Consider the following 22,837-nt stretch of genomic DNA (forward strand, 5'->3'; position numbering starts at 1 on the left):
GATGTGGTAGCCAGGGATGGCTGGTCAGCTTCAAAAAACAGAACCCACAGAGCCCAGAGCCCATCTGGGTGTGATGCACAAGGGGAAGGGGAAGGGCAGACCTGGCTCTGCAGTAGTCCTGAGGGATGGGCAAAACAGGACAAGTTCCAGCTGGGGAGTCCCACCAAGCAGCAAGTGTGATGCCAAAGAAGCCAAATTAACAGCAAGAAACTGCCACCCTTGCTCTTCCCTGCCTCCCTCCCACACGTGCAGGTGGCACTTTGGGGGTCCTCATCTCTTCTGGCATCATCCCCACATCCTTCTCCTCTTCTCCCTGGGGAAATGCCACCTCTGGAGAACACATCACCATCTCTTCTTCGACCCAGCACCTGTGAGCAGCTCTGTGGTGACACTGGGGGTGCCAGTTCCTCACTGGGAATCCCCAGCCCCGGCTCTGTGCCCCATGGAGCCGGGCTGCAGGCAGCTCTCCCTCCCCAGGACCGCAGCAAATTGCAGTGCTACAGCTTTAAAGAAGTGTGTCTGCTCCTTGGCAGGGCTGGTGGCAGCGGGGAGAGCCAGAGGACACCTGCAGAGATCCCGTACAGCTGGGGAAGATTAGCCTTTTCCACTAGACAAGAGCCATTACCATGTTCCAATATACCATCACTTCCGCTAGGAGAGCCTGCAGATGAGATATCGATTGCAGTGACCCAGGCCAAGCCCTGCACCAGAGCCTGGGAGGGTGGCAGAGCAGCCCCATGGGGTGCAAAGAGGGGCTGCACCTTCCCAAGGGCATCCCCAGGGTTGGCAAGGGGCTGCAGTGGTGGGTGATGCTCTGGGGGATGCTCAGGAGAGCTTCAGATCCCAGCAGTGACCCAGGTCCCTCCCCAGGGTGACTCTGGGCTCTTCCCAGTGCAGCTCTGCCCTGGCAATGGGCAGCCCCCAGCCCATCTTCACTGCCCTCAGCACCCTCTGGGTGTTGCAGAAACAAGCTTTCACCTTAAAGGCCAAAATATTCCCCCAAAAACCTCTCTGCTGAGGAGATCCAGGTGGTTCTCACAGAGTGCTCCTCACCCACTGCTTTTCCCTCCTGGCAGTCCCAGTCCCTGAAATACCTCCCTGAGACACAACGGGGTGGAAGGACACTGAGAAACCACCAAATCTTGTGAACTGGAAGGGCTGACAGCAATTAAGGCAGCAAGGTAATTAAATGTGGTGTCTGTCTCACAGCATCCTCTCATTGCAGCCCCAACAGGAAGCACAGGCACTTTGGTGGGTGTCCTCTATGCATTGAAACCAAGATTTCTGAGAGTTTTTCCCCTTCTCCAAGACTCACACTGGGTTTGACTTGGCTTTTTGAATACACTGAGCTCTGCCTTACCAGCACAACCCACGTGCAGCCCAGTTGGAAGCAGCAGCTGGAAGTTGACACGTGATACTCCTCCAAGGCTGAGGTGTCATGGCCATCACTGCCTCTGAGAGCATCCCAAGGAGCTGGAGCTGCCATGGTGGAGCCAAAAACCTCTCTGGACACTCCAGTGGGTGCAGAGAGACAGGATCCCCTCAGATCTGGGCTCTGGGGTGAGTGCTGGAGGATATTCCAGGACTGGGAGTGCAATGGCTTTTTCCAGGTGATGATTTAAGCACAGCTGGCTCAATGAACCCTCACTGAGCTTTTCCAGCATTTCTCAAGCTTTGGAGCACAAGAATCTTGTGCCAAGACACTTTGCTTTGTTGTTTTGTTTTGGGGTTTCTCCCCAAATAAAAGACATCAGCTCCCCATTGCACCAAGCTGTTTCAAACTCCACTTTTCCAATGGAGTGCTTTACCACAGCCAAGGATGGGCATGAGAGGGAACTCTCACAGCTTCCAGGGCTGCTCACTGCCCCATGGGCCAGCACAGCATCCATCCCTGGTGTGGGGAAGGGAAGCAGCTCTGTTCCTGTGGTTTTGTGGATGATTCCTCAGGTGAGGTTCCCAACCCTTCCCCCAGCTGAGAAGGGGCTGCTGTGGGGTGAAAAGGGCTCCACACTGGGCTCCCAGCCAGGCTGGCTGCTCAGCACAACCTGCTGCCCACCAGCCCCACTGGGGCCATACAGGACCCCATGTGCAGCATGGACTCGCTGCTGGAAGCAGTGGGATTGAGGGAATGGGGTGTCCCTGCAGAGCATCCCCACCTCCCCACAGCCCACAGGGGTTGGACAGGCTCCACCAGCCCAGAAAATCATTTCTTTCCTTCCCTCCCCTCTCCTGACAGCCCTCTGCTGCTTTCTCCTCCCAAGATGGTCGCTGCCAGTAATAGCAGGGAAATTCACATCCAAGCTGGGAAAATAACATGTTATTTTCCCAGCTGTGATGTCAGAACTTGTCACACTCACTGGCTTGGCAGCAGAGTGGGCAGGGCACGCCTGGACGTCCCCAAATGGCCACTTGGCCTGATTGTCCCATAGGGGCTGTTAAAATGTGCCCCTTTTTGGTGGCAGCTCTGCTTTTGCTCCCCAAAATGCTTCCCTTCATGTTGGGAAGCCCCACATTGCTGCTGCTGGGCTGGGGCTGCCACAGTCAGTGCTGTGCTTGGTGCACCCCAGCTCCAGGGAGCATCTCTGCTCCTCTCCTGGGGTCCCCAATGTGGGGACATCCCAACCCGTGTCCTTCCCCAGCTCCAGCACATCCTGAGTGTTTGCATAGTTAGGAAATCCAGTCCTTTCCTCTTTGCTTTCCCTCTGCTTCCACCACACTCCAGGTTTCTCTCTCTGAGCCTCCCAGCCAGGCGTGAGCATGGGGACCACAGGGATCTGCAGCACTCCAGGCATTCTGAAAGAGGGATGCCCTGCCCAGCCTGGACCCAGCACTCCTTTCCTGCTCACCTGCAGCACCACCAGAGGGTGTTCCCTGCATTTTCGCCTTTCCCGAGTCTGCTCTTTAAAACTCACCAGAACGCAGCAGAAAGGATCAAGCCCTGTAGACAGACCCTTTAGCACAACTACAGCCCCTGAAATGCCTCTCTGAGAGGCGTTTCCCGCTCCCCACCTTCCCCAAAAGGTACCACCAACCCCCCTCGTCCTTCGCAGCCACTTAACCCATCACAAACCCACAAAGCCGGGCTGGGGGAAGCAAACAAACGAGGCAGGAATAAAGCGATGAAGCCCGGCTCTCAATGCCGGACCTGTGCATGGCCGGGGTTTATTTCTTTCCCCACTTCTCCTCCGATGGACAAACACATTTTTTTTCCCCCCCTGATTGCATTTCACTTGCAGCCCCGTAACAAAGCCGTCACCTCCGCTCCAGGGAGACGAGTTACAATTACCAATTGCCACCACAATTAGTGCTACTTCTTCCAGAAATTAGAAAGGGGAGCGGGAGGCATTGATTGCTATTCATCCTGCTTTACGGTGACCTTGCTCTGGAGACGATGATATTCCTTCAGCCTGGAAACCGGGATTGGAAAAAAAAATAAATTAATTGTAAATTAACAGTAAGAACACACATTTCCTTTCAATTAATTTAAGCAGAATGAGGGGGCGTGAAGAGCAGGCGTTTGTTAAGGCCTGTACAGTTTAATTATTTTTTTTTCCCCCCACGAGATAATGTAATTAATCTTAGAGGAGTCGGGGGGACACGGAGCATCGGGGAGAACAAAGCAGTTAACAGGCAAAGGAAAAATTAAGAGCCCATTATGTAAATTCAGCGTGTTTTACAGCCCTGGAGTTGGGAGGGGTCTGAGAAATAAGTAAAATAACGAGGCTGGCTGTGCTGGGGAAGGCTGCAATTAAACAGGGCTGGTACTGGCGGTGCTGGTGGCGCCCCACTGCTCAGGGGGGGCTTCCAAAGGGGGCTTGGATCACCCCCAGAGCCTGACTGAGGATGAGGGGAGCCCCAGGGTGCTGGGGAGGGTCCCCCTGGACCCACAGACCTGAGGGAGTTGATGTTGATGAAGCCGGTGGCATCAGCAGGCTCGTAGTCCCCTTGCACGTTCATGCTGCAGAGAGAAAGGCTCTGTCACTGCCATGGGACTCCCAATGGAATCAGGGCTGCCCTTTGGGATGGGAGAAAGTGTGAGGGATCCCAGACTGGCTGCTCTGCCCTGCTGCTGCCCCCTCATCCACTGTGGGGGGCTCAGGGCAGGGTCCCTGCCAGCCCCTGCGGAAGGGGCACACGGATCTGCCATGCCCAGGCTGCACAGGCCCTGCCAGGGACACTGCCCCAAAATCCCTCCTTAGTCCTTCACTGTATCATCACCCTTCCATCATCATCACCCTTCCATCACCATCAGCCTTCCTGACCACGTGCTCTGGCCCTGCCCAGGGATGCTCACCCTGTTCCAGAGCAATCCTACAGGTTTGGCTCTAGAAAAGGGATGGGATCCTGGGCAGGAGGCACTGCCCCAGGCACAAACAGGGCTCCGGGCAGGCAGGGACAGCCCCACATTGGTGTGGGGGTTCATGGACCTGGCAGTGATTCCTCAGAGCACATCCCCTTTCCCAAGGCTGCAGCCACCCACTGAATCCCAGCTCCAACAGTTTCCTACATCCCCAAAGCACACGGCTCATTTCCCAGAAACCACAAACCTTAAAGCAGGAAGTGGAGGGAAATAAAGAAGAAAAAAATTTAAAAAAAAAGAGTTTACAACGATTTTACCTCCCCTGACGGGCTACAGAAAAACCTCTGTGCTTTTATTTTTGCTCATTCGAGTGGTTCTGACCTGCTCTATAATTACGTTACTTTCTACCTACTGTGCAGAGGCATTTCCACACAGCTCTGCCTCTCACAGCTTTCTCTCGGGTTCCTGTGACGCCGTCACTCAAAGGCTTTCAAACCAGCGATGTAGAAATCAAAAAGAAAAGGAAAATGGTTGGAGACGCAGGGAGAATAAGTGCCCCTGCTTTTCTCTCCCTCTCTCTTTTTCCTCCGTCCCACCCCCCTCCATCCTCCCTTTTTTTCTTCCCTCTTTTTTTTTTTCCTTTTTTTTTTTAATACTTTATTCACTTAATCTCTCCAAGTGAGAGTGCAAAGCATAATGAAGGGTTGGGACGGATTATTAGGAGCTGTTGATTTTGAGGGGGAGGGAAGGGGGGAAAAAAAGCCAGAGAAGAGAAAGAGAGAAGATAATTTGACTCCGACTGATCTAAACTCATTCGGGTGTATTTATGGCTTATAAAGTGTTTAGAGAGATTGAAAGGAGTTGAGGGAGGGCTGAGGGGGGAGCGAGCAAGCGAGAAAACAACACGAAGAAAAAGGGAAAAGCCAGAGGGGGGGAAAAACCCCCCAATATTGACTTGAAACATGGCTCATGCTTCAGCTGTGTCACCTGTGCCAGTGGGGATGGGATGGGATGGAGAAGGGTGGGATGGGACGGGATGGGATGGGATGGGATGGAGAAGGGTGGGGTGGGGTGGGATTGGATGGGATGGAGTGGGAAGGGGAAAGGGAAGGGGAGCTCACTGTCACTCCTGCCCCACTCACCTGACCAGCTCCTCGTTGTAGAGGGAGCGTGGGGACTCCCTGCCCAGGATGTAGACGTGGCCCTTGAAGACAGAGAGGCGCACGGTGCCCACCACGGACTCCTGCGAGCGCCCGATGCACTCCCGCAGGAACTCACACTCAGGGCTGTGCCAGAAGCCTGAGGACACAAAATGGCATCAGCCAGGGGCTTGGGGAAGACCAGAGGGACCTGGGACCCCAGGGCAGCCTAGGGTGGTCCCCAGGGTCCCCTTACAAGGCAGAGCTTGGGTAATTTCCAGGGGAAGGGATGCGATTGTAGAACTGGGCGAGGAAATGAAATGTTGGGACACACAGGTTGAGCCATAAGGGATGGAGATCTCAGGTGTTTCCCTGGGATTCACACACAGGCTGAGCCATGAGGGATGGAGATCTCAGGTGCTTTCCTGGGATTCACACACAGGCTGAGCCATGAGGGATGGAGATCTCAGGTGTTTCCCTTCTCCTCGGTGGCCCTCAGGATGGGAGAAGATGATGGAACAAACTAGGAATAGGCCATGGGGCCGTCCTTGTTCCAGCTCTGCTGGGCAGGGGTGATCATGAAAACAAAAAGATTTGTTAAGTAGGTATGAAATTGCCACTCAAACACCACCATCTTGGGAAGGCCAGGTGGAAATAGATGGACAGAGAAATGGGGGAGGATCAGCTCCCAGCCCCCCAAGAAAGGGATGAGCCATTCTGGGATGGGCAGAGTAGGGGTCTGCCCCAAATGGCACACTGTGCTCAGGGGGATGCAGCCCCACAGGAACCCCTCACTCCCAGCAGCTCTGGGAAGGGAAACCCCCTCAGCACTGGCTGGCTCCAGGGGAGGCAGCATCCCCTGGCAGCCCAAATGCCCTGAGCTGAAGCCCAGGTTGGGTGTTGGGGTGATGTGCATCACACCCCAGCCCCCCAAACACATCCTGGGGGAGCAGCTGGGGCACTGCAGGTGCATGGAGGGGCCATGCCCTGCCTGCCACCCCCACGCCCCTCCTGTCCCTAGGCAGGGTTATTAGCCAGGGAGCCCTGGGAGACCCGGAATAAAGCCTGGGAGATGCAGAAGGAGATAGAGGTGGAGGAAGAAAGAGCCCATTCACCGCCCTCTAGGCATGCCCCGCTTTTATCTCTCCCATCTCACACCGGTGCCCTCTCACCTTTCCCTTCCCAGCTGGGCTCTGGGGCCGAGGCCATTAAAGAAACAAATAATTTCTTTTGTTGTTTGGCCTGAGCAGCCCCTAAGCAGGGCTGTATCCTGCAGCCTTGTCCCTGGGGTCTGTGTGGCCCTGCTCCAAGACACAGCACCAGGGTCCTCACCACCAAACCCACCTCTCTGAACTGATCCCCCCTGCTCCAAGGCACAGCACCATGGTCCTCACCACCAAACCCACCTCTCTGAACTGATCCCCCCTGCTCCAAGACACAGCACCACGGTCCTGCAGCCCCTCACCACTAAACTGATCCCCCTCAGCTGCTCTACACTGGAGGATTTGGGCACCCCTTCCCAAAAATCAGCACTGCCATGCCAATAGCAACCCCACTCCTTTTTTTGGTCCCCACCCTCCAAGTACAACTCTTCAACTAGCAGGATTGATGTAAAAAAAATCCCTGTAAAAATAAAGCCCAGACACACTAAAATAATAACCAGCTGCTTAAATCCTGCCTCTGACAGCTCCAGGTGGGAGGAAGCGTCCCCCCCTCTCCCGACCCCCCACTGCAGGCACTGGAAGCGATCCCCCTTAATGACCTCTCCACCATCCTGCCCTAATCACGGCGCAGGCAGGGGGACAATGGCATTTCCGCACCTGGAAAGGAGGGAACAGCTTCAAAGCCACCCCTCCACAATGGGATCAATAGGAACAGGGGGAAGATAAACACTAATTCTCCTAAAAACGGGACTGGCTGCAATAATGAGGTGTTAAAGGAAGGTGAGCTTGAAAGCCTGGCCTCGGGCATGGGGACCCACGGGTGCTTTTTGCACCTTGCTGGGGTTGTTCCTTGGATTTAGGGTTGGGCTGGCAGGGGAGTCTTGGTCCAAGATGGGAATCCCTGGGGATTCAGCACGTGGAGCCAGGGAAACAGCATCCTCTGCCTGGCAGGGGTAGGTAGGGAGAATTTAAACCATGGCTCCCTCAGTGGCTTTTTAACCTGGTGCTGCACAAAAAGGAATAGGTTAGGAATAAACAAACAAATAGGTTTAAGCCTGAACTACAAAAAAAAAAAAAAAAGTTAAAAGAATGGCAGGCCAGGTCAAAGTCTAATAAAAATGGCCAGAGGCAAGAGTGGCACTGGAGAATGAATGAGAGCAGGGGCTGTGATCCAAAAGGAAGGTGACAAAGGCTCCCCCAGCTCCTGACAGGGCCCTAAAATGTGATTTAAGCAGCAAAAGGGCTCAGGCATTAAATGCCAGCTGCTGAGGAAGATGCAAGAGTGAATGTCCTTGGAGGGGAAGGTGACAAGTGCCACAAACTGCAGGGGAGAAAAGCCTGACCCAGCCCTACTGATCTGCTGCTGCCCAAAGCCTGAGCTCCCAAAATCAGGTTATTTCAGGGTATCTTCCCGTTGAAAACCCCAGAGGAATCATCCCATCCCAGTGGTTAGAGACCCCTGAAGTGATGGGAGGAGGAGCTGGAAGGCTGAGAAATCAGTGACTGACAAATGTTTGGCCATGGGACTGGAATCTCCTGCTGTGGGGCCTGCAGGGGTGACAGCTCTGAGCACCCAGGGGTGGGCAGAGAGGGTTTGAGCCTGCTCAGGGCATTCTGGGTTAATCCTACTTCCTTCAGCTTAGCACCAGGGCCTGGATCAGGGTGGATCCATGGAGCAGCCCCCAGGGCAGGGCTGGTTCTCCCCCCAGAGTGCCAGGACAGGGCACAGGGGAAACGCTGAGCTGTGACCCCCTAAACTCAACCCACGGTCTGGGGCTGTGGCTGCTGCACAGGAGGGAGGACACAGAGCTTCAGTGCTGGGTCAGCCCCTGTCCCCTCGTTCCTCATGGCTCCAGCCCTCTCCAGGCTGTGCTGTCCTGTCCCAGAGCAGGAGCCCCAACCCGCAGTGCCCCTGTGTGGGCTGTGCACCACATAGCACGGCCAGGACCCTCCAGTCCTCCAGAGAGAGCCCCCTGTGCCACACTGCCAGGGCACAGGGACACTCCACAGTCCCCTGTGCCACACTGCCAGGGCACAGGGACATCCAGAGCCCCCTGTGCCACACTGCCAGGGCACAGGGACATCCAGAGAGAGCCCCCTGTGCCACACTGCCAGGGCACAGGGACATCCAGAGCCCCCTGTGCCACACTGCCAGGGCACAGGGACATCCAGAGAGAGCCCCCTGTGCCACACTGCCAGGGCACAGGGACATCCAGAACCCCCTGTGCCACACTGCCAGGGCACAGGGACATCCAGAGCCCCCTGTGCCACACTGCCAGGGCACAGGGACATCCAGAGCCCCCTGTGCTACACTGCCAGGGCACAGGGACATCCAGAGCCCCCTGTGCCACACTGCCAGGGCACAGGAACACTCCAGAGCCCCCTGTGCCACACTGCCAGGGCACAGGGACAGTTCTCCAGCTCCAAATGTCACAGCAGGGTTTGAAGCCTAAAGTGTGAGTGCCCCATATCCCAGATATGTGAGGCAGAGGTGGAAGGGGTTGGAAGTGAGAGCTGGGGAAAGGTGACACGAGAGGGGACAAAAGGATGGTGAATTACCATCCAAATGTGCTGGTGGTGGCACTGGGCTGGGAGAGATGCCATGAGCAAGCCCTCATGGAATATGGCATTGCCTCCCAAAGAGGCACAGAGCTCCCTGGGCAGGAAAGCAGGCACAGTGTGGGGCTTTGCCCAGCCCAAATCCACATTTCTCCCCAGGAGCAGCCTCAAAATCCCCAACTCAGTTTCACTACCGATAGGACCTGTAAGCTCCAGCAGGAAGGAGGGGGATGAGGAGGAGGCTGCTGTGGCAGGACTGGACTGCACCTACCATTGTACACCAGCTCTGAGAATTTCAGGGAGAGCCCCTGCTTGATTTTCCTCACTTCCCGGTCCATGGTGAAGGCCTCGATATCTAAATGTGCATGGTACAGGATTGTTCCTGCTGGGGTCTCATAGATACCTAGCCATTTTTCCAGGCAGGGGGAAAAGCAGAAAAAGAGAGAGAAACGAATGAGACCAAAACTGTCAGCAAATGACAAAAAATAATGACTTGGCTGACAGAAGGAGCCGTGGTCGAGCGCATTCAGTCTCAGCTCGCTGTAAAATGCATCTGTCATTATATTCATGCTGGGGCCGAGACAGTCCACTCCGCACCTTGCGGAGAAAATTTCTAGATTCCCCTCTTTGAAGAGGCACTCTGACGAGGCTAAATGACAGGGTTTGGGAACCGATCCCCCCACCCATCCGTGCCCAACGGTCTGCAGCTGAAAACCTGTAATTAGCAGAACGAGCGGGGCACAGGCATGGGGAGCGCGCAGTGCCCTCCTCTCCCCGCGGCTGCCGGGAGCCAGCGAGGCTACCTGGGGCTGCCAGGGCAACTCCTTCGGGCTTGGCAGGGCCCCCCCAGGCCCTTCCTGCTGCACAAGGCCTGGGGATGGAGGGTGTTTAATTATTTTGGCGTGCTGCTCCTTTGTTCTAGCCGTTCGAGGCTTGTTTTGTGCGTGGTGTTTAAAGGCGAGCGTGGCCAGGCGGTTCTGCCGTCCATGGAGGTGGAAATATTGTGGGGAAATGCTGAGCTGGTGTGGCTGCGAGTGTGTGGTGGGAAAGGCTGTGAGCTTTAAAGGGTTGTCTCCTCCAAGCCCAGCTCCCATCTCCTGCACCATTGATCCTAAATCCATTTGGGGTCCAAAATGCTCCAGGCAGTGGTGGGGTCACACTCTGAGTTCCACAGCCAGGGCTGTGGCAGCAGCCCAAGGGTCTTCCATCACACCTCATCCCAAGCCAGGGCTGTGGAACTCAGGGTATGACCCCACAGCCAGGGCTGCTACAGCAGCATGTCCCTGTCCCCTGCCTGCCCACAGCAGTGCTGGGCATCTGCTGTGGTGCAGTCCTGGGAATGGCAAAGGGAACAAAGTCCCCACTGAAGGGGATGTGTCCCCAACCAGCCCCAGCCCCAGGAGAGGCTGAGGGGAGCCCACAGGGCTCAGAGCTTCACCAGGCTCTGCTCTGCTCTCTCAGTGCCCTGGAGGGTGGCACAGGCTCAGCATGTCCTGTGCCAGCGTGGCCACAGTCCCACAGACACAACAGGAGCCACAAGGGCAGCAGCCCAAGGCTCCTCCATCACACCTCGTCCCAAGCAGTGCCCATGATTTCAGCATCCTACAGGACCACAGCCTGACTGTCCCAAAGGAGAGCAGCCCCTCCTCTGCAGCCACCCCAGTGATGGTGCAGCCCAGGTGCTCACCAAACATCCATTCCTTCAGGATGTGGGAGCAGACAGCCAAGTTAACACCAAACCCCATGGGCACAGCAGTGACAGGGGCACAGGGAGCTGCTCCAGCCCCTCACTGTGGAGCTGAGCCCACCACTAACACAATTGAAACAATTACAATTAATATTCCCTCTCCTTCCCCTTAGGGCTATTAAAGCCAGTTGGGCTGAAGATTTGGGTCCATGCCTTGACCCCCACCTCCTGCCACTCTGGGGGTGCTGGGAGACAGGACCAGAGTGTGTCAGCTGGGGCAGAGGGGAGGGCAGCTGACAGCCACTCTCCAGCCTCTGCCGAGGAGACAAGAGACACCTTCAAAGTGACACTTGCGCAGTCTCCAAGTGTCTATTTTCCTCTCCCCATGTTTACAGGAAAAAGACAGAGGTGTCAGCACTGCAGCCCAACGATGCTTCAATCACCCCATAATTACTGCTAAGGAAGGGGGGACGGGAGCAGGGGGGACAGGGAGGGAGGCAGCGAAGGAGACAGCTGCCGCTACTTAAAATTTTCTAATTTGTAACCTCGGCTGTCACTTCACCTCCATCGGAGCAATTCTGCTGTGCTGAGTGCAGGCTGTCACTCCCGACGTCATCCCTGGGACAGGAAGGGATGTGGGGAAGGACAGGGGGATGCTGTGCCCATGGGAAAATGCTGCCCAAATTTCCACCGCTGGTCCAGGGCTGAGGTTGAGCCATCAGGCCCAGTTTGGTGCTCATTGAAGGGAAAGGGTTTTCCACTTTCTCCTCCATCAGCTCATCACATCCAGAGGAGGAAAAAGGAGGGAGCCAAGGGGAGGAAAAGCCCCAGCCACAGGCAGCGCTCGGCTTTTGGCAGCGGCCGTCCCCCTCCTTCCCTCTTCCTCCCCACTGATTTCATTTACCTCACTTAATTAGCCCCCCTTCGGAGTTAAAAAGATAATTTGATAATGAAGATGTGAGCGGGAGGCAGAGGCAGGGCCGTGCCCCCCGGCCCAGCCGTGCCCCCGACCCTGGCACCCCGTAATTAGCCACCCTCCTGCCACTAAAACAAATAGGGCAAACCCGAGTTAATTGGGCTTGAAAGGCTGCGAGTGGTTCCGTGCCCCCTCGCCCATTAGGCCTTAACGAAGTCCAATTAGGAGCTTAGTAAAAATCAATGCAAATGAATTTTTCCTCTTCTCTCACTTCCTGGGACTGGGAGATGAGGAAGAGGAGGCACCTTCGCTGCCACCTCCACCACAGGGAAGGCTCTGGCCATGCTGCTGCTCGTGCCTCAGTTTCCCCTGCAGAACCCCAAATCTGCAGGGCAACCTCACACTGCTGCGGTGTAAAGGATTATCTCCTCTAAGCCCAGCTCCCATCTCCTGCACCACTGATCCTAAATCCATTTGGGGTCCAATATGCACTCAGGTCACACCCTGAGTTCCAAAACCCTGGAGGAGAGCAGGTGCCCACAGCCCCCTTCTGTTCTGGCCTGCTCCATCCCACTCTCTCTCTCTCCTGCAGAACACATTTATGGGAGGTTTCTCTTAATCCCAAAAAGCCAACCAGGGGCAGGATCCTGCTCAAAGCAAGGGGGGGGCTTCCCCCAAGGTCTCATCCCCACAGGGAGCCACCCCAGGGTCTCCTCTCTGCAGGGCTGGCCCGGTCCCGCCGTACAGGAGCGCGGCAGCGATCCCTCAGCCCCAAATCTGCGGGGCAACCTCACAGGAGCTGGGCTTGGAGGAGACAATCCTTTAAACCCCAGTAGTATCTCCTGCACCACTGATCCTAAATCCATCTGGGGTCCAAAATGCTCCAGGCAGTGGTGGGGTCACATCCTGAGTTCCAAAACCCTGGAGGAGAGCAGGGGCCCACAGCCCCCTTCTGTTCAGGCCTGCTCCATCCCACTCTCCCTCTCTCCTGCAGAGCACATTTATGGGAGGTTTCTCTCAATCCCAAAAAGCCAACCAGGGGCAGGATCTTGCTTAAAGCAAGAGGGGGAGGCTTCCCCAAGGTCTCATCCCCACAGGCAGCCACCCCAGGGTCTCCTCTCTGCAGGGCTGGCCTGGTCCTGCAGTGCAGGAGCGCAGCAGCGATCGCTCAGCCCTAAATCTGTGGGGCAACTTCACACTGCTGGGTTTAAAGGATTCTCTCCTCCAAGCCCAGCTCCCATCTCCTGCACCATTGATCCTAAATCCATTTGGGGTCCAATATGCACTCAGGTCACATCCTGAGTTCCAAAACCATGGAGGAGAGCAGGTGCCCACAGCCCCCTGCTCCATCCCACTCTCCCTCCCTCCTGCAGAACGCATTTATGGGAGGCTCCTCTCAATCCCAAAAAGCCAAGCAGGGGCAGGATCCTGCTCAAAGCAATGGAGGGAGGCTTCCTCAAGGTCTCATCCCCACAGGGAGCCACCCCAGGGTCTCCTCCCTGCAGGGCTGGCCCAGACCCCCCGGTTCCCTGGCGCAGCAATCGCTCGGCGGTGTCACACAGCAGACAGACGTGACAGATAAATGGGGTTTGGAGGAATTATTAAATGCTGGAAGGGTCACTAGAGCGTGTCAGTGGCTCTTAAAAAAATAAAGCAGATTTTGACAAATTACTCAGCATCCTGAATGCAAATGCACAGGCTGGCGTGTGTGGGTTTGGGTTGGTTTTTTTTACTTCCTTCTTTTGGTTTCAATTTGATTATTCAAACTCAGATCAAATGATTTGGGGTTTTGTTTCTTGTTCTGTGGTGGGGAGGAACACCACAGGCTGAGTCTTACCAAAATTTTTGCTGCTGTCCTGCGCAGAGGGCAAGTTTAAAGAAAGGAAGCATCTAATTAAGCATTAACGAGATTTAAAACAAAAGAGTTGGAGCAAGGAGTTGGGAAATGATGCTGAGCCATCTCCTTACTTAGTTTTGCACAGGGCAGCTTGCTGCCTCCAGAGGTTTCCAATGAAATTGATCCCAATGGAAGATCAATATTAGGAGACATAGATTCAAAAATGCATGGATAAATCAAATATTTGCTTTTTTAAAAAAAATCAAAACAGTAATTTGCATCAGCTTCCTGTGGTTTGTATTGGAGAGTCTGGCACTATCCAGGACCTTCCATGAGCATATCCTCACACAAGCTCTGAGCCTGGTGTGTTTTCTGTGGGGACAGGTCTCACCTGGGGGCACTGGGACCCCAGGCTGGTGCCAGCAGTGGCAGTGAGTGGGAAACTGCTCTCATTAAAGAGCAACAAAGAGTCCCTGTCATGAGGAAATCTCGGCCAAAATCTGACGGGGAGGGAAATGCTGAGACTGCTGGTGTGACCTGAACCAGAGCACCCCAGCATTACTGAGCACCCACCATGGTTTTCCCATTTTTTTGTCTTTTCAGGGCCGTGCTCTCACCTCTGGACTTCATCCCCACGAAGCGATTCTCCACAATGTCGATGCGCCCAACGCCGTGCTTGCCCCTGTCAGGAGAAGGGAGGTTGCTGCAGTCCCAGCCCCACTATGGGTCAGAGGGGTGGACAATGGGGAAAAACCCCAAATGACAGCAGGCCAGCCTCTGGGCAGCACTGCTGAGCAGCAGCAGGGACAAGGACAAGGCAGGTGACAAGGAAATGGATTTTTCTCTCCACCGCTTGTCACTGGGGCTACCAGTGCTGCAGGCAGCCGTGGAACTTTGGCCACTGGGAAATAAACTGGTAAGGAGACAGGACATGGCACAGCTCTATTCCCAAAGCACTTTTAAAACCACTTATTAACCATTTAAAAAGTGAATAAATTTGAAAAATTCATTCCCATTCACCACCTGGAGGATGAAGGCACAGAGGAGGACAGCCAGGACTGGGTGGCACTTAGGAGGAGTGAGCGCCCTTCTGGGTGCCCTCATGGGTGCTGCTGTATTTTTGGGCAAACTCCTGAGGATGGTTCTGTGCCAGCAGCAGCAGAAACCAGGCATGGGGTGGCACATGGAAAGAAAACCCCAAAGGAGCTGCTGCTGTGGAGACAGGAATAGAAACGGGCAGTGAACTTGGCCAGCAGGTCTCCATTCCCCAAAAAAGTCAACAAAAAGGACGCTGAGCCCTCTCAGGGAGACAGGGCAGGGCAAGATGTGAGAGCAGGGGGTCCAGGACTGAGCTGGGACAAGAAGTAAAGGCAGGAGCATGGCAGCTGGGGCACACAGGCAGCCCAGAGAATGCTCAGAGGGCTTTTTAATCCTCCTCACGCCCAGTGGGCAAAACCCTGAGGTGTTTATACCCTTGTGCTCCTGGCCTTGGTGCCCAGCTCTGCCTGCTGGCATTTATGGCACAACTGGCACCATCCCATCGCTGGCCACCATCCCTGGGCTCACCAGGACGTGAGATCCTGCTCCCACCCTGCTGGGTGCCCTGGGGATTCTGCCCTGTCCCCTCTGCTGGCCGGACAGGGTGGCAGAGGGGTCCCACCCCACCATGGATGTCCTGGGGATGCTGCCCTGTCCCCTCTGCTGGCCGGACAGGGTGGCAGAGGGGTCCCACCCCACCATGGATGTCCTGGGGATGCTGCCCTGTCCCCTCTGCTGGCCGGACAGGGTGGCAGAGGGGTCCCACCCCACCATGGATGTCCTGGGGATGCTGCCCTGTCCCCTCTGCTGGCCGGACAGGGTGGCACTCACGCGATGTCGTTCAGGTACACAAAGAGCTCCAGCGCCGAGGAACGGGTGGCTCCGTCCCCAGTGTTGGTGACCTTCACTGGGACACCTGCAGAGGCGGGGACAGAGGATGGGCAGCATCAGCCGGTGTCAGGATCCCCCCGGAACATCACCCCGTGGGCGTTAAATAGATGTGACAGATATGAACTCTAAATAACTTCTTAAAAAGGCATATCCAAGCTGGTGAGAGGGGGAGGCGAGGGGAGGGGGACCCACCTCGGGAGAGGAGCGAAATAAATAAATAATAAAAGGCCATAAAAACGTCACCCCCCCCCTCTTTTTCCTCTCTCTCCTCCCTCTCTCTTTTTTTTTTTAGGGCCTGTGAAATTGCAACCAGGCCCTTAACTAATTGAATTTCACGCTCCGCAATTGTCTTACGGCGCTGCACCTTCTGTCCCACCAGCCCTTGCTGGGGAGGGGGGACAGAGTGACAAATGTGTGTCCCCCCCTCCTCCTCTCACCAGCACGGGGGGTGTCTGGGGGGGACCCCCAGCCCGGGCTGCTCGCACACGCACGCACACGCACCCCGCGGCGGGGCGCTCCCCGCCATGAATTCATTATTGCACCTTCTCTTTCTTTCTTTACCCTCTCCTTAATTTTTTTTGGATTTTTTTTTTTTTTTTTATTAAGGGCACCGGGCAGGAGCAAAGCAGAGCGGGGTGTTGGTGGTGTTGGTGATGGGGTAGGGGGGAATGCTGAATAGAAAGAGGCATTTTTTTCTTTAGCGGTGTGAAATGAGCAATAAATGTATTAGGAAGCTGACAAGGGGGCTGCGGAGCCCACAAAGAAAAGCGGTGCGGAGTTGGAGGCTTAATCCCCCCTCCATCTGCCCTCCTCATTACCATTTAACGCACTATCAGTTGCCAATCAGCCTCAATGCCTCCCTTTCTAGTCTTTATTATATAGGCGCCCGCAAGAGCCCTGTCTAGTGATGGGGGCTGTCAGCTCCCCCCCAGCGCCCCCCCCTTAAACCCCCTATTTTCCAGGGGTTTATAAACTCAGTTGTAAATTGCTATTAAATGTAAACTCGCGGCAATAATGAACCTTAAGCTGCTTCTCGGCGTGGGCCCCCCCAGCCCGCGCCCTCCCCTCGCCCCGGCTCTTTCTCTCCTCATCTTCCACCGGGATATTGGCCGGGGTCCGCTCGGCGAAGAGCCGACAACGTCGGGGCTGTTGTTGCTGAAAGCTGCTTAGCCTTTGAAATAGTTAATAATTAGATTAAAACTTCAAATAAATTAACTAGGGGCTGAATGGGCTGCCGGGAGGGGGGCTGCTCCTCGCAGGGGGATCGTTATAATGGAGCGGGGAGGGGAGGGGGCGTCCCCTCCCTGCAGGGTCTCCCCCCAGCCTGTGCTGGGCTCTCCACTGCTGCCAGGGTGGGTGGTGGCACGGGGATGGCTGGGGCTGGCAGAGGTGGAGATGCTGCCCGGTGTGCCCTGCTCGGTGCTGGGCCCTGCCTTGTGTCCCCGGGATGCAGTGGAGCGTCCCCAGGGATGCAGTGGAGCGTCCCTGTCTCCTCCATGATGGCATCACCAGCCAAACCCTGCCGAGCAGCTCCCCAACTGTTACCTGGCCAGCATCACCTGCATGTCCTCAGAGCCACCTGCAGGACAGGGGACCCTGTGCCCGCTGTGCCCTGATGACAGGTGAGGGAGCTCAGATCCTTTTCCACCCTCTGAGGGGGTACCAGAAAGCCCCCGAGTTCTGAGCAGACTCTGCACACCTCAAAGAGCCCTGGTGTGCTGCTGCACCATCCTCTGCCCCAATGGCAGAGTCAGGGCCACCCATCTGCCAAGAACCCCAGTCCTGGTGGGAAGTGGGGCTTGGGGACCCAGGGATGAGGGCCTGGCAGCAAGGAGGCTCTTACCCCTCTCAAACTCGATCTCCAGCACGTCTGGGGTGTCAGGAGACTTGGCTGGGTCACAGGTCTTGGTGTAGAGCCCGGGAGGAGCCTGGTTCTGCAGGAGAGGGAGAGAAGAGGGACAGTCAGTGGCATTGCCATGGCCAACACTGCTGGCAGCCCCAACCCCAGAGCACATCCTTCATCCCAAAACACATCCCCCATCCTAGGGGGTCATCCCCCATCCCAAAGCACATCCCTCATCCCAAAATACATCCCCTCCAGGGGTGCATCTCCCATCCCAAAGCACATCTCCCATTCCAGGGGGGCATCCCCCATCCCAAAACACATCTCCCATCCCAAACCACATCCTCCTGCAGGGGTGCATCCCCCATCCCTAAGCACATCCTCCATCCCAAAACACATCCCCCATCCTAGGGGGTCATCCCCCATACCAAAGCACATCTTCCTATCAGGGGTGCATCCCTCATCCCAAAGCACATTCCCCTCCAGGGGTGCATCCTCTATCTCAAAGCACATCCCTCATCCCAAAGCACATCCCCCATCCCAAAATACATCCCCTTCCAGGGGTGTGTCCGCCATCCCAAAGCACATCTCCATCCCAGGGGTGCATCCCCCATCCCAAATCACATCCCCCATTCCAGGGGTGCATCCCCCATCCCAAATCACATCCCCCATTCCAGGGGTGCATCCCCCATCCCAAATCACATCCCCCATTCCAGGGGTGCATCCCCCATCCCAAATCACATCCCTCCTTCCAGGGGTGCATCCCCCATCCCAAATCACATCCCTCCTTCCAGGGGTGCATCCCCCATCCCAAATCACATCCCCCATTCCAGGGGTGCATCCCCCATCCCAAATCACATCACTCATCCCAGGGGTGCATCCCCCATCCCAAACCACATCCCCCATCTCAGGGATGCATCCCCCATCCCAAATCACATCCCCCATCCCAAATCACATCCCTCATCCCAAAGCACAGGACCAGCACGGCGCAGCACCGGCGCTTACCGGGGGCCCCGGGAACAAAGGGGTTGGCAGAATCAGCCAATTTTTCCCCTCAACTTGATCTCATCTTTCCCTCCGCCGCCCCCGCAGCTGGAGGCGGGCTGGCTGAGCAGAAGCAAGTCAGGCAGGGAAAAGCAGGGCGCGGGCGGGCCCCGCACAGCCCCGCAGCGGCCCGGCCCATCCGGCACTGACCGAAAACGCTGATGAGGCGGCCTGACCCCAGCAGGTGCTCCCGGCACACCGGCTCTTTCATGCTGTCCCCGGGGTTAATGCACACGGGGGAAAATAGAGCAGCAAAGCAAAAACCCATTTCAGAGCATATCAACCTTTATGTATATATATATATATATTTTTTTTTTTTTTCTCTCTCTCTGAGATTTATAGGGAAGAGGCGTCTTATCTCCATCAGAGCCAGGCCAGCAGAGGCTCGGGTGCCGACGGTGAATTGCTGCAATTGAAGTGCGTGCCAGGAGGGGGGTGGGGGCCGGGAAATGTAATATAAAAAAGCTTTCCGTCCCGGAGAACAAATGCTTTGCAATTTCACATGGCCTCTCAGCACTCACCCATGATGCGGCTGACCCCAAAATACTTTCAGATGTGTGTTTGTAAACTGCTGCCTCCAGAGGGACTCCCCAGCCAGCCACAGCTCCAGGAGGGGGAATGGGGGCACAGAGCAGCCAGGGTGCTGCAGCACCATGGAGAGTCAAGCAGCCTTTTGAAGGTTTCAAACTGGTATTTCCCCACTAACCCAGAGCCACAGCTCTGTCCAACTGGGTTATCTCTGGGCAGGGAGGCCCTGCCTGCACTCACCCACCCAATGCCTGGCCCACGCTCTCCCCGTTCCTCTTTTCCTTTTTAATCCACAATTCTGCTCACTTAATCAAACAATGAAATAGTTTGGGATAGAAGGGACCTTTAAATGTCCCTTTTCCTCCCTTCTCTTGCATTCCAGCAAGGAAAAAAATGATAAGGTATAAAGCAAGTTAGGAAAAAAGCCCCATAATAATCCACCCAAAAGTGACTGCTTTTAAAAAATTTAAGCTTTTTAAATGGAAAAGTAATTTCCCTACAGCAGAAGTTTTCATCTAAAAATTTTCCAGGCTGGCAACAAGAATTTTAGTGAAAACTTCAAGTTTTTTTTTTGTCCAAATATATTTATATTTGCTGAAGCACTGCCAGCCCCTGAAGGAACCCCACACAGCTGCAAGGGAACCCCATCCCACCCTCCAAACTGGGGGGACCCCTTGCCTCACCCCAAACCTCGGGGTGCACATCCCAACACCAATCCTGGCAATGCAGACACAGCCACCCAAGCACCCCCTGCAGCAAACCCCTCCTCAGCTCCCATTTAATGCCATTTTTGTCCCTTTCCTTCGTTTTAAGGGACAGGCACCGGCAGGCAGGCTCATCTCCCCCGTGCCCCCACGCACAGATTACACGGGCTGTGGATTTCAATTTTACATCGTCTGGCCTTTCCTAGCCCTGATCACACTTATTAACTAGATGAACCCGCGAGAGATGATGAAAAACTTTGAGTTCAAAAGGAAAAGGTGGAAGGGGGTGGGAGAAAAAAAGACCGGAAAGTATTAAAAACTCTTTACTAAACATTGGAAGTCAAAGTCAGGTAGTTTCCAATTTTCCGAGCCAACTATGAAAACCCCTATTAAATAAAATAACTAAATAGAAATAAAAGTGACATTTGGCTTGCATTCCATCATTACGGTGCGAGTCTGTCCTCTTTTTATTCTCTCTCCTAAAAGCACAGTTCAAATGACAAATAGTTTGTTGCAGTGTATCAATGCCTCCTATTTATCCCTCCCCGCAGGGGGGCTAGTCCTGCAATGTCATCTTTAAAGGGAAGAGAGGGAAAAAAAGGGGGGGGGGAAAAAGGGGGGAAAAAAAGGGAAGAGTGTGTGGAAAGTGAGAGAGGGAGGGGGGAAGAAAGAAGCAAGAAAAACGGGGCAAGAAGAGAAGAAATTGGAAGCAAATGGTCCATGAAGTAAACCATGATGCAGAGCTATCGATGCCGCAAATGGTTTATTCATCCGGCTGATATTGTTGTGCCCGGGACTGAATGAACTCTTTCAGAGTGCCATATGAAGTTAAAGCAAGTAAATTTCTATCTTTCTCCACATTAGCTGCCTCATTGCCCTTCAATCGGGCCTCACAGAGGCAGAAAATAGCTCAACCATCTGCTTTCAAATCCCTGCGTTTGGCAGGTCCCGGGGGTCTGGGGAGGGGAGCCCGCCGTGCCTGGCACCCCGGATCCTGCCAGGGCCACCTTGTGCCCAGCACCGCTTCCCGGGCCGGGGACAGCAGCGACAGGGACAGCAGCGACAGGGACAGCTCTGGGAAGCCATCCCCAGCACAGTCACAGGGTGAGGTGCCCGAGCAGGGGATGCTCCGGATGGGGTCAGGGCACAGCTCAGCCCCGGGTTTAGCAGAGCCCGGGGAGTGCGGGGACAGAAGAGGCGCTGGGTGCGGCCGATGGCTCGGGATAGGCGCGGGTCAGGCCCGTGCCGCCTTCAGCGTGACCACCCATCCCTGTGCCAACCACTCTCTGTAAGGACACCCCACGGGAACCCGGCTGGGAGCCACAGACACCCCTCGGGAGGGCACCAGAGGAGGAGCGGGACCCCCTCTCCACCTTCACCCTCCTCTTCCTCGCTGCCCGCCGCAGGCACGCGTCAGCCCCGCTGCGGGAGCGGCTGCGGGCACGGAGCTCCAGCGGCTCCGCTCGCTCTGCGCCCGCCTTCCCCTCCTCTCCCGGGCTGTCTAATTAGCCCTGATGGATAGTTTAAATAGATAGCTTAAATAGATAGTTCCAACGGCGGCCGGGCCGGGCACCCGCTGGAGCGTGAACGGCGCAGGCAGCGCCAGGATGCAGCACCGCGGGCATGGCCGGGGATGTGCCGCCGTCACCGGCCCCTGGTCCCTGCTGGTACCAGAGCTGGTGGCCCCATGGGCGCCCACAGGGTGTCCAACACCACCACCCATCTAACGGGAGGTTTTACCCCCATGGAGAGCGAGGAGGGCTGGGCGAGCTGCAGGGGACACCGCGAACCTCTGCCCGCCGCACCAGCACCGCATCTCACTGCTCCTTTAACGCTGCACCGCCACTCTGTCCCCTCCGGTGTCACCCTGGTCCCGTCCCCTGTTCAAGCTGGCAATGAACGCGCCGGGGGCGGTGGCGGAACCTCCCCGGGCGGCCCCGCCGTGAAATTTCCAATTAGGCTGCAAACACACCCTGAGACGCCCCCGACCCGCGGCTGCCGGGATCGATTGATTACCTTGGGGTTCTCCAGGATCCCGGCTTCGTAGCTGCAGCAGGCAGGAAGGAGGGAGAGAGAGGTTATTGCAGCACCTGCAACTTTGCAACCCCAAAACCCACCGGGATGAGACCCCCGCTCCCACCCACCCCATGAGGATGGACATAAGAACATGTTAAGGATTTCCAGAGGGTTTTAGCAGCAGCCCTGAGAGGAGAGCTGGGCTTAGGAGAGTCCAGGAGATGAATGCTGCCATGTGGAATGTGGACAATTAGATAGAAAGGGAGGATGGAGGATTTGGTGTGGTCAGCATGTGGAGGGGCAGCCTGGGGCAATGGATGTGCCTATTCTGGACATGTGGGTTGGAGGGGATTTGGGCTGCAGATCCCAGGTCTTTGCCTCATGAGAGTCCCCACCTGCCCAGCTCCTCACCTGATGTGCATTAGGTTCTCATCCATGCTCCAGGGTGTCTGAGGCGTCACAGGCACGGGGATCCCATGTTTCTGCCAAGAAAGGGAGAGTGGGGGTAAAACAGCCTGCAGGGAAAGCCAGTCCTCATCGAGGCTGGTTCCCAGCAGGATCAGCCCCAAAGGCACAAAGGCACAGCCCATGGCACCAGCAGGGCGGCACAGAGCAAGGTGCGCTCCCATGTCCCTGAGGATCAGCTGCCACTACAAGGGCCAGCCCAACAGGGACATCAGGGACACAGTGTGGCTGGGTGGGGGAGAATGGCTATCCCAGCCCTGCCAAGGCTGAGGAGGGGCCCCAGAGCACCCCGTGAACCCCAGAGATGGGGACCCCAAACCCCAGAGATGGGGACACCAGCACAGGTGATGTCTGCTTTTCCCAGTTCCAGGCCAGGATGGTGCAATGCTCTCAGGTGTGTGGTGGGATTGTTGGGATGTCATTTGCAGGATCAGGAACTGAATTTGATGAACCTATGGGTCCCTTGCAGCTCAAGGTGTTCCATGATTCTGCAATTCCCCCAGCCAGGCTTCTCAGCAAGGGGAGGTGACACTGGGATCCGTGTCCCCAAACCCACAGGATGCTCTGGAGCCTACAGAGGACAATGCTGTGTCATGAGGGGACAGCAGCACATCCTCACAGTCTGGTGCAAACCCTTGGTGAAGCAGACACACCCCAGGCAGGCTCAGTGCCCAGGGCACCTTGAACATGCCATGCCCAGGGACATG

At 55.8% G+C, this 22,837-nt stretch overlaps 1 protein-coding gene across 5 annotated transcripts in view; it reads right to left on the bottom strand.

The window, feature by feature from the left end:
• Window positions 1-3,150: 3,150 nt before the first annotated feature.
• ASS1 (argininosuccinate synthase 1) overlaps window positions 3,151-22,837 on the bottom strand; it is a 28,072-nt gene continuing 8,385 nt past the window's right edge. For 4 of the 5 annotated variants that reach the window (XM_054284145.1, XM_054284147.1, XM_054284148.1 and 1 more), the window contains exons 7-15: window positions 22,077-22,147; window positions 21,666-21,696; window positions 17,374-17,464; window positions 15,471-15,555; window positions 14,219-14,283; window positions 9,433-9,564; window positions 5,443-5,599; window positions 3,893-3,958; window positions 3,151-3,407 (exon numbers count right to left, since the gene is read on the bottom strand). In XM_054284145.1, coding sequence (XP_054140120.1) covers window positions 3,353-3,407; window positions 3,893-3,958; window positions 5,443-5,599; window positions 9,433-9,564; window positions 14,219-14,283; window positions 15,471-15,555; window positions 17,374-17,464; window positions 21,666-21,696; window positions 22,077-22,147 — 753 coding nt within the window. In that variant the 3' untranslated portion in view covers window positions 3,151-3,352. Of the gene's footprint in view, window positions 3,408-3,891; window positions 3,959-5,442; window positions 5,600-9,432; window positions 9,565-14,218; window positions 14,284-15,470; window positions 15,556-17,373; window positions 17,465-21,665; window positions 21,697-22,076; window positions 22,148-22,837 lie in introns of those variants that run through there. The other variant, XM_054284149.1, reaches the window with a different exon arrangement.

This window comes from Melozone crissalis, unplaced genomic scaffold, assembly GCF_028551555.1.
Source record: "Melozone crissalis strain CALT ecotype California unplaced genomic scaffold, PUWL_Pcris_2 ptg000041l_1, whole genome shotgun sequence".
Classification (NCBI taxonomy): Eukaryota; Metazoa; Chordata; class Aves; order Passeriformes; family Passerellidae; genus Melozone; species Melozone crissalis.